Raw genomic sequence first — 18,001 nt, forward strand, 5'->3', positions numbered from 1 at the left:
CAGATTACAAAAAAAATTATATATTTTCCAGCTAATGAATAAGATGATTATGCTTTTTTTTGGTACGAGTTGCAGTATTTTACTTATACACTAAAATATTGACAAAACACCGTAAAAGAGTGGCCAACTAATTTTTATGGAAAAATACTATTAGTATACAGTTAAATTTTTACGTCCTAAAAGAGGTTATTATTTGATTGAATATATGTATTACCAATGTATTTTTGAAGTATTTTCATTTACTAATTAAGTATATATACTTTAAAAACAATAATTAAATTTTGAGAAAATTTAAGTTTATTTATGGTACGAAAACGAGAAATAGTATATGTAAACTGAAAATGGTAAATTCGAATAATGAAAAACAATATATTAAATATATATTTTTTTTAAAAGGGACATAAATTTAGATAAAAGTACGAAATTAAAAAATATAGGTAGATAAATTCAAGTGTCAAGCTTTCACTAGTACTAGATTTTAACCCGCGGTACACCGCGGGCATATAATTTTTATTAGAATTTATATTTATGTTATATCTATTTGTTAAATATTGGATGTTTTGTGAATAGAGAGATAAATAAATTTCCCGGTTGTTGTGCGGATAAATATTTATATTATCTTTTTAACCCGCAATACACTTCATGACCATTTGTTTGTTATATTTAGTTTGTTTTGTTTAGTGTTTGAGATTCTATTTGGATTTTTAGTTATTATAACAAAAAATAAGGGATCTAAATACATAATAAGTAATTTATATGTTGTGATTAAGTCACATTTTTCCTAATGATTTAATTATTTTACACAATTTTGGTTAAATTAACTTGATTTTATGTCAAATATTCTAATATTAGTAGTGTTGATAAATAATTAAATGATGATTTAACCCGTGTTAACACAAATTTAATAATATTTTATTAATTCCAACATGTCCTCTTTATAACTCATCTAATATATAACCACATTATATAGTATTTTAAACTTTTTAATTTTACATTTTCGTAATAATTAAAATTTTTATTAAGTTTGTATATGTTAATTATAATATTTAATATATGTTAATTATAATATTTAAATAAATGTCAATCGAAGTTTTTCTTACGTTAATAATCAAATCTCACAAGTTTTGGAAAACAAAATGAGAATCAAATTGTTGTTTTCTTTGTTTACAAATGATTCAGATATAGAATATCTTCAAAACGCAACAAAATGTGTGGTTAAATATATGATAGTTTCTATTTCCATATTGATTACTGTTATCTATTTAGTTGGAATGAAATGTAAAATATTTAGGAAACAAAATTTGTAGTAATGTTAATGTTGTAAATAACTTTTTAAATAAACAAAAATAAAAAGACATAACACGAAATGTACTTCAAAAATGTTAATATTGATGGATAAGAATTGATTATGCGACATGTAATTAACAACTTTGGAACGAGCACTTTATAAATTTTGGTATTATTGAAAAATAATTATATAATTTTTAAAAATTAGAATTTTTGAATAATTTTAACTAACTTAAAAAAAATATTCAATGGAGAAATCTGGTATCTCGACTAAATTTTTTACCCAATCTCTTTTAGTAAATAATGTTTAACGATTAATTATTTTAAGGAGAGCGAACATAAAATGAAAAGTTCTCATGGATACGGGATGAGAAGGGACGAAAGGGGATGGGATTAGGATGTGAGGGGGTGGGACAGGACTGGATGTATTTTCCTTTCCAAAGTAAATATGTATTGGTTTAAATGTTTTAAAATTTACATGACAAATAACACACCTATGCTTAGCACACGAGTTAATATAATTATAAGTCATTACGAATTTAAAATTTGTGTGAAATATTTTGTCCCTTCCTGTGGCACGGATTACTACCTTGAGACGGGTATATTGAGAATTTTGGATATTTTTGAAAATATTTTGAGAGCTTTTGAGATTATAATTTCTACTAACTATATAAATTAAACATACAAATAGAGAATACATGTATTTCATCTAAATTTCTTAGCCAAAATGTATTAATAGTATTATTATATTGATAATTATTTAAAATAAAATGGTTATCGCACATAAAAATTCTAATGGGATGGATCGGGACGAGACATGATGAGATGGGACTGAACGAGATTTAACACCACGTAACAAAATTACTTTAACATTTTAAAAAAACACGGGCTGTCATTGATTATTATGGATGAATTGCAAAAAAATGTATATTTTCTAGCTGATGAAGATGATGATCATGTTTATTTTCGGTACGGGTTGCGGTATTCTACATATACTAAAATATTAACGAAACACCATAAAAGAGTTGCCAACTAATTTTTATGAAAAAATACTACTATTATACAATTAAAATTTTCCAAAGGATTTATTATTTGACTGAATATATGTTTTACCAGTGTTTTTTTAAATAATTTAATTTACTAATTAAGTATATATACTTTTAAAAACAATAATTAAAATTTGAAAATATTCAAGTATATGTAAACTGGAACGTGTAAATCCGAATAATGAAAAACAATATATTGAATAGTTTTTTAAAAAAGGGTACATAAATTTTAGATTAAAGTACAAAATAAAAAAATATAGGTAGTTAAATTTAAGTATCAAGCTTTCACTAATTTGGATAAAGATTGACTAAGCGATAAGTAATTAACCACTTTAGAACGGATATTTTGAAATTTTTGGTATTTTTAAATACAATTATATAATTTTTAGGATAATTTCAACTAATTAAATAAAAAAAATATTCAACATAGAATTTTGGTATCCCGTCTAAATTTTTTACCCAATCTCTTGTAGTAAATATTGTCTAACAAGTAATTATTTAAAAGGAATGAATATAAGATAAAAAAAATTCTGATGTATATGGGACGAGATGGGACGAGACTATACTGGATAAGATGAGAGGGAATGAGATATGACAAGAAGAGATAGGTTAGAACGTGAGGAGATGGGATGGGACAGTGACGTGTTTCCCGTTCCAAAGTAAACACGTCTAAGTTTAATTTTTTTAAAATTTACATAAAAATAACGCACATGCACTATAGCACCCGGGGTAATATAATTTTTAGTTATTTTACGGATAAAAAAATTATATGACAATATTTTGCCCCGTGCTGTAGCACGGATTACTACCTAGTCTCTTTTAAGTTGGAACCTAAAGATCTAAAACATCTAACTTGGAGAAATGAAATTAAAATGAACTCGACCAAGTCTTTTGTGGGAAGAACCTTTTTCCCCCTTTCGAAAAATCGAGCATTTTGAATGAAATACTTGTCAGTTTCGGATACTTATAAGTTATAGCTGTCCAGTACAAATTTCCATTCAGGGATAGGCACTCCACGTCGGAGAAGAAGGTCGAATTGTTGATCAATTCCTAAACCCTCTCTTAAGTCATACATGAACCGGACGGTTCAATCAGAAGTCGCCAGTTCTAAAACGCCGCATGTGAGAACCCAAACACGCCATGTCATTCTCACAATTGTGCACTCAACTAGACTAGTGTTTCAGATTTATGTTTCCGTTTTGAACATTGAAAGTTTAGTTTTAGTTTTATATATGGTAGTTATGAAAAAGAAAGAAAAAACTTTATTTTAATGGTATTTTGTAGATGTGCCTTTTATTACCAAATTCAATATTTCGATTGTTTTTGTACTAATGCTTTAATTTTTATTAATACATATTAAATTAAAATATAAATTATTTAATTTTAAAAATAGCTAAAGACAACTTCACCAATGGGCATCAGGCTGAAATACCAAATTTTAAGTTTTTTCAAAGATTTTACCTATTAGACCAACTATATAGAAGACTACCATCACATTTACCAAATATAATATATATATATATATATATATATATATATATTTTTATCTTTTTATAGTTTTTTTAACAACTGATTTTATCTTAATCGCCCCTGAAATCCAAGACTGCAAACGTAAGAAAAAAGTGTGTTCAACATGGAAGTCACCTAGAATAATATGTGATTTTCATAGTTTCCTCATCCCACATAAATAAAATATTCTACAAAAAAAATATATTATTTTTTGATTTACTAGTTTTAAAAATTTCTATCACAACAAAACAATGCACCCATTACAAATATTTAGTGTTTTTTAATTATTTTTATTATTAGTTGTGTTCTTTTTAATTGATCCAATCCAAAACTATTATACATGGCCTAAACCCTTCTCATTAGCCAACGAAGATAATGAATTATAAGCTTTAGGTGCAATATATGTACATTCGGATTTATTTATGATTATTCATTATTAGGTGTTATAAGTTATAACCTAAAATCTTGCTAATATCCAACAACGTTACTTTAAAGGGGGAGATACAATGTAAACTTCCGGATTTTTATGGCTTGCCAAAACCGGCTCTTTTTTTAATTGCTTATGTAGTTATTATGTTCAAGCATTATTATTATTTATAATTAAAAATTAAATTTAACTTTTTTTAATTCTTTTCCAAATTCTACCAAGAGATTTACCAAAAACACAATATTCTATCTAAACCAATTGTTAAAGCACATTCAAATATTTTATAACATCTAAATACCAGATTTTAAGTTTTTTTTTTCTCCATAAAATATCAGTATTAATTTAACTTTTGAAATATATTTTTAGGTTTAGATTTAAAGTATAGGTTTTAAAGGTAGGGTTTATGGTGCACGTCAATGTCTCTAATTGAATGATTGAAAAAAAGAGTTATATAAAATTATTTTGTATACAAAAAATAACTGTATATAAAATTATTTGTATAAAAGAGAATTACATAAATATTTCGTACTATTTTTTAAAAAGTGTTGAATTATATAAAATTGTTTGCATCGGATTATTATTCTGCATATGTTGTGGATCCGATTAGTGTTTAGAATAAGATCATTACATGTACGAAATATATATATGTAATTCTCTCTTCTACATTACAACACTTGAAAAAGATCATACGTAAGTAGTTGAGGTAAAAATAATCATCATGTTGTATTTAACAAGATAGTCATCTCAGGACCTATATATTCGGAAAGACGTCCTATTTACCCCTCAAAACTACTATATCGTACCGAATATCCCTGGAACTTTGACCTCCTAATAGAACCCCTTCCATCTTATATCCTCTTTCTATTTCCCCCCGAATTAATACTTCTATGTCTATTTCCCCATCCGTCTAGGTTTACACGGTTTTGTTAGTAAACCCGATAGAAACCCATCTTAAACCGGTCTGGAAGCAATTTATAACCGGGTAACATTTAGAACCCGACCGATTACTTCTTCTTCTTTCTTTTAAAACGAAAACCCCCAAATTCTTACTCCACTAAGAACCCTAAAAATCTAAATTGAAAAGATCCAAATTTCTGTCTTTTCTGTCAAAATCATGAGTAATATTTCTGGGTCTTCGAGTAGGTCGACAAATGTCCGCGAAAGAGGTAGAGTTGTTGGTGTACCTAAGAGATGCTGGTGTGGAGAAGCAATTGTGGCCAAAATGTCAAAATCCGACCATAACCCAAATCGACGATACTTTCGTTGTGTGTATGCAACTGGAAATAAGGTAATACGAAGTAGAACTTATTATTTGGCTTATGAATATTGATAAGGTTCTAAACGATAACCAAATGAATTGTCCATGGTGTAGCTTATGAATGACAATCACGTTTTCAAGTGGGTCGATGAGGCTTTGTTGGATGAGGTGGAGGCAATGAAAGAGTTCATATCAGAGACAATGAAAGTTGAGAAGAAGATGCAAATGGAGCTTGAGAAAGAGATATTTGAGAGGATTGAAGATGTAAAAGCTGAATTTAAATTTAGGATGAATAGGATGATAATTGTTTTAGTGTTAGGTTGTATGATCATATTTGGTCTAGTTAAGCTAATATGATGACATTGTATGTTGTTTTCTATGTTTGTTTTGTATGAGACAAAATGTTTTTAAGAGATAATGTTATCTTGTTTCAAAATACATTCATGTTCAAAAGGGAAGAGTACATCCTTACATAGTTAATAATAAGGTTCAAAAGATTGGACTTGACCATACTAAGGCAAAACAAGATATGTTCTGAAACAGGTCATAAAACCAAAAAAAAACAATCCTACTTATGCTAATCCTCCATCCCACATTATTTCTCTTGAGTGAGACAACCTTGAGAAGATTCCACTTGTGTTGTATTCTTCTTATTCTTCTTCTTCTGGTGGTACCTACAGTTATGATCAGCTGCACCACAAATCCCACAATGCATGATTCTTTTCTTTTGCTTTGGTTGCTTCTTGGTAGGTGACTCATTAACACCTTTCTTCCTCTTCTTGTCGATCTTCTCATCGTCCGGCTTTGGAGGTGGATACACATTCTCACCCCCAGTGGAAGGCCAAAAGCGTGGACCTCTTTGTGGAACAAGCCCGTCTGTGTAGTTCTGTCTCCACTTAGCAGTTCTGAACCATTCACACACATAGTCTTCAGCTACCAATGTCTTCTTTATCATCAGTCCGTAAGCATATTCGCATGGGATTCCACAAATCTGAAACTTCATGCAGGTACAAGTTCTGGCATTTAAACAAACTCGGTGTTTATCGTATCCCAAGTAAACTTCATACGCTCCATTTGTGCTGGGAGATACAAAGCATGTAGAAGCTGCCTTATGCTCATCAGCAAGGAAACGGGTCACATAAGGAGTGCATAATCCTGCCACATCTGACCATATAGAGTACATATAAATGAATTAGAATAAAACATATAAATGAATAAGAATAAGAGTGTAGTCTTACTAACCTTCATGTGAATAAGAAATAGCAGACCGTTTAGCAATTCGAACCATGGCAAGCCTTCTAACAGTCTCCAACATAGCCACAAATGGTTTCTCTCTCGCCTTGTTGATTGTATTGTTGAAAGACTCCACTGAGTTGTTTACAACATCCTCACAATAGCTGCCAATCTTGTGGAATGCCCTACACCATGTCTTTGGTTTAGTCTTCATGACATCTTCATAGACCTTGCTATCATATGCGTGAATCCTCTCCAATCTCTCTTCGTAATCTCTAGTGTTGTAGCTCCAAGCTAGATCCCAAAGCAGTTTCTTCAATTGCTTCTTGTCTGGATGAGTCTTCTTTAGGTTACCATAAATGTGCCTAACACATTTACGATGCTCAATCTTTGGTAATTCTAACTCAACAGCCTTAATCAATCCCTGAAACAAAGTTAAATTCATTAGAAACTGATCCAAATCACACAAAGCATAAAACATAACAAAAAAAAAATACCTTTTGGCGATCAGAAACCATAATGTAACCATCTCCATCACCTAACTCCAAGTCTATCTTCAGCCTATTCACAAACCAGCTCCAATTATCTGTTTTCTCAACCTGAACAACACTCCATGCTATTGGATAGATAGCATTGTCTGCATCTCTTCCTAAAGCCACCAACAACTGACCCTTAATCTTTTCCTTCAAGAAGCAACCATCAACCCCAATTAGTGGCCTGCAGGTTTTTTTCCATGTTTTCCTAAGAACATCAAAGCAGACATAGAATCGCTTAAACACATCATGACCAACGTCATTCTTCACCGTATCAATCTCTACCACAGACCCTTGATTTGCTTCCAATATCTCAGCTCCATAGTCTCGAAGACGTTCAAATTGAGTGTCATATTCACTCGCTATCCATGCCAATGCCTTTCTCCTAGCAGCTTGACATTGACCTCTCGTAGCTGATATCTTCCACTTCTCCATTATGGTCTGTTCCATCTTTAAAGGCATGTAATAATCTGGTTCTTCTCTAATCTTATCAAGAAATAACCTAGCTATGACTGGGACCTTAAACATCTCACATTCTCCATTAGGCACACAAACATGGGTGTTCGTGTACTTCGTAATCCTCCACATCGACTCATTATGAAGAGACGCAGCATAAACTTTCCATTGACATTTTCCCTTAGCACCAACACACCTAAACCCGATTCTATCTCTATCGTACCTGTATTGCTTCAGATTACAACCTGTTGCCAGTGCATAGTCAGTCACACACTCCTTAAACGCGATTCCATTGTAGAATCTCTGCCCTTTATACATTATACCATCGCCACGAACGATCGGTGTCCCCCCACGCGCGGCACCACCACGACCATTACCCTCAGACTCGTCGTCACTCTCTGGATACACGTTATGACGAATCGATTCCTCCGTTTCTGTAAAATCTGTCGCAAGCTTATCGATGTGAAATTCATCTCGATCCTCGCCTTCCTCGTCGAACTCCACTCCAATAGGTGGATTAACAACGGGGACTAACGCCATCCCAAGAGCCAAGAGCAAGAGATAACAAAACGATTCGAAGAAAGAAGAATCAATTTAGGGATCTAGGATTCGTCGATGGAAAGGGAAAAAACGATTTGGGGATTTTTGGGTTTTTTAGGTTAAGTGATCTAATCGGGTTGTAATCGGGTTGTCAATTGGTTAATAATGGTTTAATTTGGTTATTTTGGTTAATAAGAATTGTCTGTCGGTTAACTAAAACAGTAAACCGTGTTAATCGACGTCGATGGGGAAATAGCTGAGAAGGTTAATTTAATTGGGGAAATAGACATAGAATTATTAATTCGGGGGGGGGGGGGGAAATAGAAAGAGGATATAAGATGGAAGAGGTTCTATTAAGAGGTCAAAGTTTCAGGGACATTCGGTACGATATGGTAGTTTTGAGGGGTAAATAGGACGTCTTTCCTATATATTCACCATAATTTGAAAGTCATATTAGCTTTACCCATTCACAAAAGACAAGAAGTGTTACATAACCAAATTTGCTAAGATTCCAATGTAAAATAGTAGAAAAGAGATAAACCTGTCGCAGAGAAAGTTCTCTGACAGTGCAAGCTCAGCTGAAGAGGGAAGAGCAAAGCGAACTCTAAATAGTCGGAATCAGGTCAGTTTGCAATTAGAAGACGTGGATTTGTACTTCTTCAGTTCTTCTTGCCCTATAGAACGTTTAGTAGTAGGGCTTTTTATAGGGATGAGACAAACCGGTACAAACCACAGTTTGGGTAGTTTGGTTTAGGGGTTAAAAGCCGATCGGCTGATTTCAACCCTAAACCATCGTCATCTATATTCTATAGACTGCATCTGTTTCTTAGTGGGCTCTTAAACTTTTACAAAAGCCCATATTGGTTTTTCTATCAAGATGCTTTCTAAAACAAGCAACAATAATTAAACTGGCAAACAGCCAGTTAAAACCGAAATTACGATATCTAAAACTTTTACAAAAGCCCATATTGGGTCTGGCACAAAGATATCTAAAACGTGCTGAATTTATTTTTTGTTCAATGGACAAGAGAACCTTATCATTATTTCTTAATCATCGGTTTGACTTTTTGCCATAGGAAAACTTACGCCAAACTGCCATTTGTGAGAACCCAAACAGAATCCCTTCTACAATAACAATGAGAGCAACTCTAAACTTACGCCAAACTGCCATTTGTGGTTCAGTCTTCAACAGAACGACAATATCCTTCACAGTCATTGAACCAAGAGTTCGACCAATGAGTTTATACTAGTAAGGAACTTCTCCTTCATTATCTGTAGTAGCAATAGCTATCTCAGACGAGGGGACTGAAGGGGAACAAGAAAGACCAGTGACATCCGCAAACTCTGTTAGAAAGAATCTCAAAGACTTCCCCCCAAAAACAAACCAAAGCTCGTCCTTCTTTTCAGTACACAGTTGTCTACATAACATATGGTGAACTAATTGCCCAAACAGCGAACTTTGACGAACTGGTAAAGAAAACAATGAACCAAGAGGCAAGGCTAATAACAAATCTAACTTAGGCAGCCCTTGCAAGACACGCAAGACATCTATCAAGTAACGAGGTTTCGAATAAGAGTTGATCCGGACGGCATGACTAGGATAGCAATCAACTTGGAAAAGCCTATGAGGAAGGTAGCCTGCATTATCAAAATATTAACAGGAAAATGACAAAAGTAAGAACGAAGACTGTTTAGCAGTACATTATACTAACACTAGACCCTAGAAGACAGTATTTCAGGGAACCCAAACAGACTTTGCGATTCTTTGTACTTTCGTTCAGTTGCTGATGTGAGCTTGATGTAAACTTTCTTGATACAAAGCATCACAGGTTCAACGGTAGGAGTACATAATACTAAGAGTAGACCCTACAAGGCAATATTGAAAGGAACCCATACAAACTTCTTACAGTAAGACAAGGCCGTACAAGGCAGTAGAACCTAGAAGGCAGTATTTCAGAGAACCCAAATACAAATTTCAAAATCATTGTCATCATAGAGTTCCTGATGGTGAACTTTGTGGATACAAATCACAACAAGTTCATCGCCAAGAGTACATAATACTAACACTATACCCTAGAAGGCAGTATTCCAAGGAACCCAAACATACTTATTACACAATACCCTAGAAGACAGTATTCAACAGAACCCAAACATACTTATTACAAACATTATAATCGTAGAGGACTTATGTGAACCTTGTGAATTCATATCATCACAACTACTGGCGAAAACATTCATCACGAGGAACACACATTGGGTTACAAATGAATCTGATCTACACAGATATGCAGGTTAAAATGAAGGAAGGAAGCTATTAGAACGGAATCCGTCAAATGAAGGAAGAAGACAATGACTGACTTAGAGTGAGGGAATCACTACTGACGGGGGAGATTTGTCACCTTAGTGTGAGCTGAGGCTGTTACGACTTTGCCTATTTCAATAGAAGGTAGGAGATGATTACTGAGCAACCAAAAAATTGAGATAAGCGAAGATGTCTTCAACGGCGGCTAACCCTCGTGATTTCTTGAGAGAGGCGATTTTTGGATCGGCGACAAAGACGAGCAACTACTTTAATTGTGAGGCGTGTGGAAGGTAACGTCATCAACTCTTTTTGTTTTGTCGACCATAGAAGATTCAATTAATTTATTCATAAATTTTTAAATTGTAGCTGCAACCGTGCATGGTAAATAGGTATTTGACTCTCCTTGTAAAAACTCTACTTCCGTAAGTCCGGACATAATGACCTACTTCAATAAGAATTGTAGAATAAAGTACAGAGAGTTGCAGAGCCAGTCAGCCTTGGATGAAATGATTCAACAAGAATTGTAAAATAAAGTCCGGAGAGTGGCAGAGCCGGTCAGCCTTGGATGAAATGATTGAGCGGCCGACGTTACGAAAACATTCTTTAGCTAACGTAGACAGAGTTTAGGTGGACCGTGGAGGGCTTTAAAATTTAACTTTTTTTTGACAAGAATAATTCATGGGACCAATTTTTCGTCCATTCAACATAAATAATATACATGTGATCATCATTCATTACTGACATTTGTATTTATTTTTACATACCGTAAAATGTATACGTATATGCATGTGCACATATATGTATGCATCTACCATCCAAATGTTAAATTATGACTGGGTGATGGTAGTACTTTCTTAGCATTGAGGTTGCTCGCAATAATGAAAGTATCTTTATTTCTCAGCGTAAGTATGCTTTGGACATCATTGCTGAAATTAGTCTTCTGGGATCCAAGTCTGCGTCAACTCCTATCGAATTGAATCACAAACTACTTTGTGATACTAGTCCTTTCATTAACAATACTGAAGCCTATCACCGGTTGGTGGGATGCCTTATTTATCTCACTTTCATTAGACCGGAACTGTGTTATACGGTCCATATCTTGTCCCAGTTCATGAAGACTCCTCGTCAGGCTCATTGGAAAGTTGCTATGCGTACTGTCCATTATCTCAAGGGTTCTCCAGGTCAAGGCATTCTTTTTCTTGCAGACTCCGATCTATGTCCCACTACTTAGAGTGACACAGATTGGAATATTTTATATGATACATCGTTCTCTTAGTGCTTACATTGTCTTGCTTGGTTCCTCTCCAATTTCTTGGGAAACAAAGCGCCAAGACATGGTCTCTATGTCGTCCGCAGAAGAGGAATACTACTTGATGGCATTTACTCTTAAGGGCAGAAATGGCTAAAACAATTGCTTGCTTCTTTCGGGTCCTCCACACGAAACCAATGCGGTTGTTTTGTGATAGTAAGTCGAATTTATACATTGCCGCCAATCCTGTTTTCTATGAGAGTACCAAGCATATTGAATCAGATTGTCACTTCATTCGAGATGTTGTACAAGAAAAACTCATCACTACCGACCATATTACTACTACGGAGCAGTCTGCGGACATACTCACTAAAGCTCTTCCTGCTCCAACGTTTGAATATCTTCTTTCCAAGTTGGCAATTGAAGATCTTTCACCTCCAACTTAAGCAGGGGTATAGAAATAAGGAAAACTACATATCGTTGTAATCTACATGTTGGGTTTGTTCGTTTCGTCGTCGCAGGCGGCAAAGCACCGGAAGCATCAAACATTACCGAAGGTTGTTGTTCGTTTTGTCGCCGCTACCTCTGCTGCTGCCGCTGCCGCACATATTCTGTTTGTTTTGTTAATGATGCCGCTGCCGCTACCGCAATCGCAGGTTTTGTGTTCGTTTTGGTGACGCTGCAGCAATTTTACTCTCAATTCTTATTTTACTTTTATAAATTTGTATAATTATATTTTAAATAAAAAATGTAATTTAAATTTTTTACAACCATAAAATATTTTTTATTTTAGCTGGTAATAATTTTCATTTAAATATATAATTATAACAACATATTTTTGTGATAAATCATGAGCTAAATTAAAACAAAAATAATAAACCAAAACATTGGACTAAAAGTAATACAAAAAGTTAAAAAAAAAAAAGATGAAGTCTTGATAACTAAAATAATAAATGATACAAGACTCGATGGTGAGACTCGTATGGGATAGATATGGCGGCTTCACAACTTGGCCGTCGCTTCTCTCTTGTGAAGAAATGATGGTCGAAGATGAATATCTGACACGCTGGCGGTCGCTTCTCTCGTGTGGGATCAAATGAGGGGTGTGATAACGGAATGAAGTGCACCACAGAGTTGTGATAATACTCTGATACATCACAAGCTCTATGCCTTGATGACTCGCTCAAAAAGACATAAGAACAAACATTTACTAAGTAAAGGAATCCACCTAACTTAGATAAAAAAACAAAGCCTAAGCTTCAAAGTGAGAAAACTCTCTCTTTTTTCTTCCAAAAATCTTTCTCTATCTTTACAATGAAACAAATGAGCCTTGGTATAGCTCTTACATTGTATAATCTACATTAATTGCAAATATGTCTAAATTAATTACAATTCAATCACCATAATGGAGAAATCATAATCAATGGTGACGATGAGGAATAAATGGTGGATCTAGGATTTCTAGCAAGATATCTGCCTTGGCAATCAATATTTCCTTGTGTGGCTCGTCGGAGAGTAGTTCAGGAAGTCATCAGGAAATCCGTCTTAAAGTAGTTCAGCTACTCGTTCAGCATATGTGATGACCGCATCATACTCTCCTTCTTGAAAAAGTTTTGTCCTCAAAACTAGATCCAGAATTTGCATTTTTTTTCTGTATTTTATTTGATCACAAAACCCGAAACAAGACTAATTTTTTTTTAGAAAAAATAGATCGAAAACAAATATCTTTAAACAAGAATACTTTTTTTTTAAATTTTACTAGTTCAAAGAAAAGAAAACCTTTTTTTTAAAGAATTTAAACAAAACCAAAAGCAATTTTTTTAAAATTCAAATAAAAGAAAGCATTTTTTTTTATTTTGGTTTTTGTTTTATAAAATAAAACGACTTAAACAAAAGAAAAGCAATTTATATATATATATATATATATATATATATATATATATATATATATATATTAAAAACCCAAAGAAAGCAAAACTTTTTTTTTATTATTAATGATTTTTGCATTATCAAAACAAATTAAACAAAACAAAAAACAAATTTTTTTAATATATAAAACTGAAATAAAACGATAAAAGGTTGGAGCTTTTAGTTCTGATACCAAATGATACAAGACTCGGTTGTGAGACTCTTATGGGATAGATATGGCGGCTTCACAATCTGGCAGTCGCTTCTCTCTTGTGAAGAAGTGATGGTCGAAGATGAAGATCTGACACACTGGCGGTCACTTCTCTCGTGTGGGATCAAATGAGAGGTGTGATGGCGGAATGAAGTGCACCACAGAGTTGTGATAAGACTCTGATACAGCACAAGCTCTATGCCTTGATGACTCGCTCAAAAAGACATAAGAACAAATGTTTACTAAGTAAAGGAATCCATCTAACTTAGATAAACAAAAACAAAGTCTAAGCTTCAAAGTGAGAAAACTCTCTCTTTTATTTTTCCAAAATTTTTCTATATCTTTACAATAAAACAAATGAAATTTTTTTTATAGCTCTTACATGGTATAATCTACATTAATTACAAATATATCTTAATTAATTACAAATCAATCACCATAATGGAAAAATCATAATCAATGGTGACGATGAGGAATAAATGGTGGATCTAGGATTTCCAGCAAGATATCTGCCTTGACAATCAATATTTCCTTGTGTGGCTCGTCGGAGAGTAGTTCAGGAAGTCTATCAGGAAATCCGTCTTGAAGTAGTTCAGCTACTTGTTCAACATATGTGATGACCGCATCAATAAACGAAACCATAAACAAAAAGGATAGACGAAGTCATTAACTAAAATAATAAATGAATTCCTAAAAAATATAAGTAAAAAATATCTAATAAGGTAAACGGCCTTGACCATATTCTTTTGTAATGTTGTCACCCAAAGCTTCCATCGCTCTATCACCGGTCGGCTCATATGCAATATGTTGGGATTGGAGAGCGAACCGGGACATGAGTGTCATCAAGTGCTCTAACACAATCTTTAAAAAATGGCAAATATCTATCATCATTCCTGAAGACAAGGTTTACTCTTGTAAATTCACCTTCTTGTGGCCTTAGTGTATCTGCTGCAAACTTGATGAGAGCACTCAAAACATCATCAACATTCTTTTTCACTGTATCCAATGACCGTTGATATCTTGCAGCTGTATCTGGGATAGTCTTATCCTGACCAACGACCTCAAGAAACATGGCAACAGATTCCTCAATGTAAACATTGTTAGACTCTTATAATCCATATCGCGTAGTTAGCATCTTACATAAAGCCTCACACGTTCCTTGGTTCATTTGATCCATGCATAAGTTGTTGGACATGACTGTAACGCCCCCGAACCGCCCTATGACCGGACAGGCCAACGGACAGTCACAGAATGCCACTATGGGAACTGCGCCGAGGTTGTCCAGTCGAGGGACAGAAGCTGCAGACTTCCCGATCGGTCCTCCCTAGTACAATTCCACCCGCGACCGAGACTACTTAGGCTTTGCAACCCTCGCGGCCTGGTGCGTTGTGTTGGCCCGGACAAGGCTAGAACCACACAACTTTATTGAAAATAACTTTCATACTTTATTTACTTCATAAAACAAGTTCATAAAACATTCAAACGAAAATGGCGCCAAGCCTAAGGCCAAAACACGATAACTTAAATTTTACAAGGAAAACAATTTGCGAAGGCAATGCAATTCTACACTGGCTGGCCTAACGTCCTGCGCTCCCTCTAGGGTTTTTTCCCCACTAAGGTTACATGCAAAACAAATATGGAGTCTTGAGTGCTAACACTCAGTGGGTTCGGAAACCTAACAAGAAACCAAACCCAACCCCAACCCCAGCAAGCAACACAACATGCAATCTTAACTAACAACAAACTACATGCAGCACTCAAATGTAACATGCAAGCCAAATGCAAGAAAAACAAGCAAGATAATATGCAAGTTAGTCATGCAATAAGTATACTATTAAAGTATACGCATGCAAAAGCTAACAACTCTTCTTCATCTTCAAGGCCCTTCACTCCTTCACTCCATCACTTCATCACTTCATCACTTCGTTACTTCCCCTATACCCGTGAAAACCTATACTCACAGCCACAAAGGCACGCGGGCATAGAACATCACATGCGAGTCCCTCTCTACAGGCGCTCTCGCCTACACCATCGTGTAGTACTCGGCCCTAGGCAGCAACCCCGTCTCTCCGAGTCTTCGTAATCCGCTCTGATTACGGCCTTGGGGAAGTCTTCTCCTGCACAACCTCAACACACAACCAAACAAACCTGCAAAGCACACAAGCTACATGCAAGCTACAAACAACAACAGGCGATGCACACAAAGCAACATGCAACAATAACAACATGCAAAGCACACAAGCCACATGCAACCAGAAACAAGCAACAAAGAAACTAGAAATAAATCTAGAGACTAAGTGCTAGACACAACCTCACCAACATGCAAGGAAACAAAGAAAACGAGACTTATCTATCTAGAACTCAATCTAGAAGAAAAGAATCGAATCTACCCCAACACCCACTTAAATGCCTAGATTTAACCCGTAAATCCTAAGCAAAAACAATTAAAAACCCCACCTATCATGTGCCATATCACATGCATCGAAACTCACCTGGACTTGGCTGGAAGAAACGAGTCTAACAGGCTTCTAGTCCTAGCTAACAACACGGAACGGCCTAAGCAGACGCGGCTAGCTACTCGCTAAAGAGAAAAGCTGCTAAGGAAGAACACTCTCTCCCTAACTCTCTCTAGCTCTCTCTCTCTAACTTCTCTCTTTTCTCTAAGGGATGATGAACCACGAAATGGGCACCAAGGGGGTCTATATATAGTGGAATGGTGTGAGCTTTGGGCGGCACATGCAGCCAATGCATGGCGAGCACTTCTCTTCTCTTCTCCACTCCTTTGGGCGCACACTTGGGTCATTTGTGAGCCACAATATTTGCATGAATCACACTTATCCAATGGAATTTTCTTTGTCTCCCACCAACTTGCGCATGAATCCTTATTGGCCACTTTTTAGAAAGACAAATGATTATGTCTTCCGCTTCCTCTTGCATGAAATGTGATTGGCCTTTCTCCAAAAGAATAATATTCTTGTCCTCCACTATTTTGTATGCATTTCTATTGGCCAAAACAAAAGAGACAAAAGTTCCTTCAAATCCGGAACTTTGTCTGGTCGGTCAATGGCACCACGGTACGGTAGGCGGTACGCGGCACGGTCCATGTCCGATGAGTCCGACATTTTACCGTCCATCCGCAACTTCCTCGTCCGTGACTTCTCGGTCCGGTCCACACTCCGTCATTCTCGTCCTTCTTCCAGGACTTCTTGGTCCTTCCTCGGCCATCATCCGGAACTTCTCCACTCCTCACACGTTCATCCTTCCCGCGTCTACTCGGTCTGTACCGTTACTGACCCGCACACTTGATTCCGGGTAGGTCGCGGTTGTTCTGATTGGGACATAAAGTCTTGATCGCACCTTGGCTCATTTTGGCTTGACTCGGCCATTCTCTGGACCTTTCTCGGTCAATCTCCTTCATTTTCTCTCCCCTTCCTTTCTGAGTTCTTTCGGAGTCATTCTTTCAAACTTTTATTTTGGGATTTTTACCCCTAGTGAGGGTCACTACATTCTCCCCCCCCCCCCCTTATAAGAATTCGTCCTCGAATTCTAAGGTCTTCTCCTCCTTTTCTTGTGATGCCGACGCTTCTTGTCATCTGCGTCTTTATCCTGCTACCACCGTGATCACCATTACATTATTGCCTCCGCTGCAATGCTTCTGGAAGATTGAACTTCCCTTCCTTCCCTTGGTCTTTACGAGTCCTTCTTGACTTGTTTGTTCCTTGATCGTTCTTCACACCATTACTTGACCTTGAAAACACCATTGACGTTTTCTACTTCATTATTCACTTGTTCCACTCACGCCATTGGCTGGCGCCATTGGAAAGCTTCTTCATCTCCAGCATCTGCTTAATTCTCCATACTCTTAATTCTTTGGGTGCTAAAGTTATTTCTTTATTGTACCACAACTTGTCCACCTCCTTAAATCCTTGTCTTGATCCTTTTCTTTCTTCAGCTTGCTCTTGACTCCTTGTCTTCGTCGTGTAACCTGGTTCACTCCGACTTCTTTGCTTTGTGTGTTTGTCGCACAATTTGCATTTCGCAT

The 18,001-nt window shown here is 35.4% G+C and overlaps 2 protein-coding genes and 1 pseudogene across 2 annotated transcripts in view; all 3 read right to left on the bottom strand.

The window, feature by feature from the left end:
• LOC104742183 (WAT1-related protein At1g44800) overlaps window positions 1-18,001 on the bottom strand; it is a 66,750-nt gene that overhangs the window by 11,218 nt on the left and 37,531 nt on the right. The window lies entirely within an intron of this gene.
• LOC147928615 (uncharacterized) lies at window positions 5,953-9,927 on the bottom strand. Its single transcript, XM_087482929.1, has 3 exons — window positions 7,258-9,927; window positions 6,770-7,184; window positions 5,953-6,682 (listed from the first exon to the last, which is right to left on the bottom strand). The coding sequence occupies exons 1-3, from the start codon at window positions 8,287-8,289 to the stop codon at window positions 6,123-6,125; spliced, it is 2,007 nt and encodes a 668-aa protein (XP_087339055.1). The 5' UTR covers window positions 8,290-9,927; the 3' UTR covers window positions 5,953-6,122.
• Window positions 9,190-10,113, bottom strand: LOC147928616 (uncharacterized; annotated as a pseudogene).

This window comes from Camelina sativa, chromosome 14 (assembly GCF_030686135.1).
Source record: "Camelina sativa cultivar CO46 ecotype springtype chromosome 14, ASM3068613v1".
NCBI classification, from domain to species: Eukaryota; Viridiplantae; Streptophyta; class Magnoliopsida; order Brassicales; family Brassicaceae; genus Camelina; species Camelina sativa.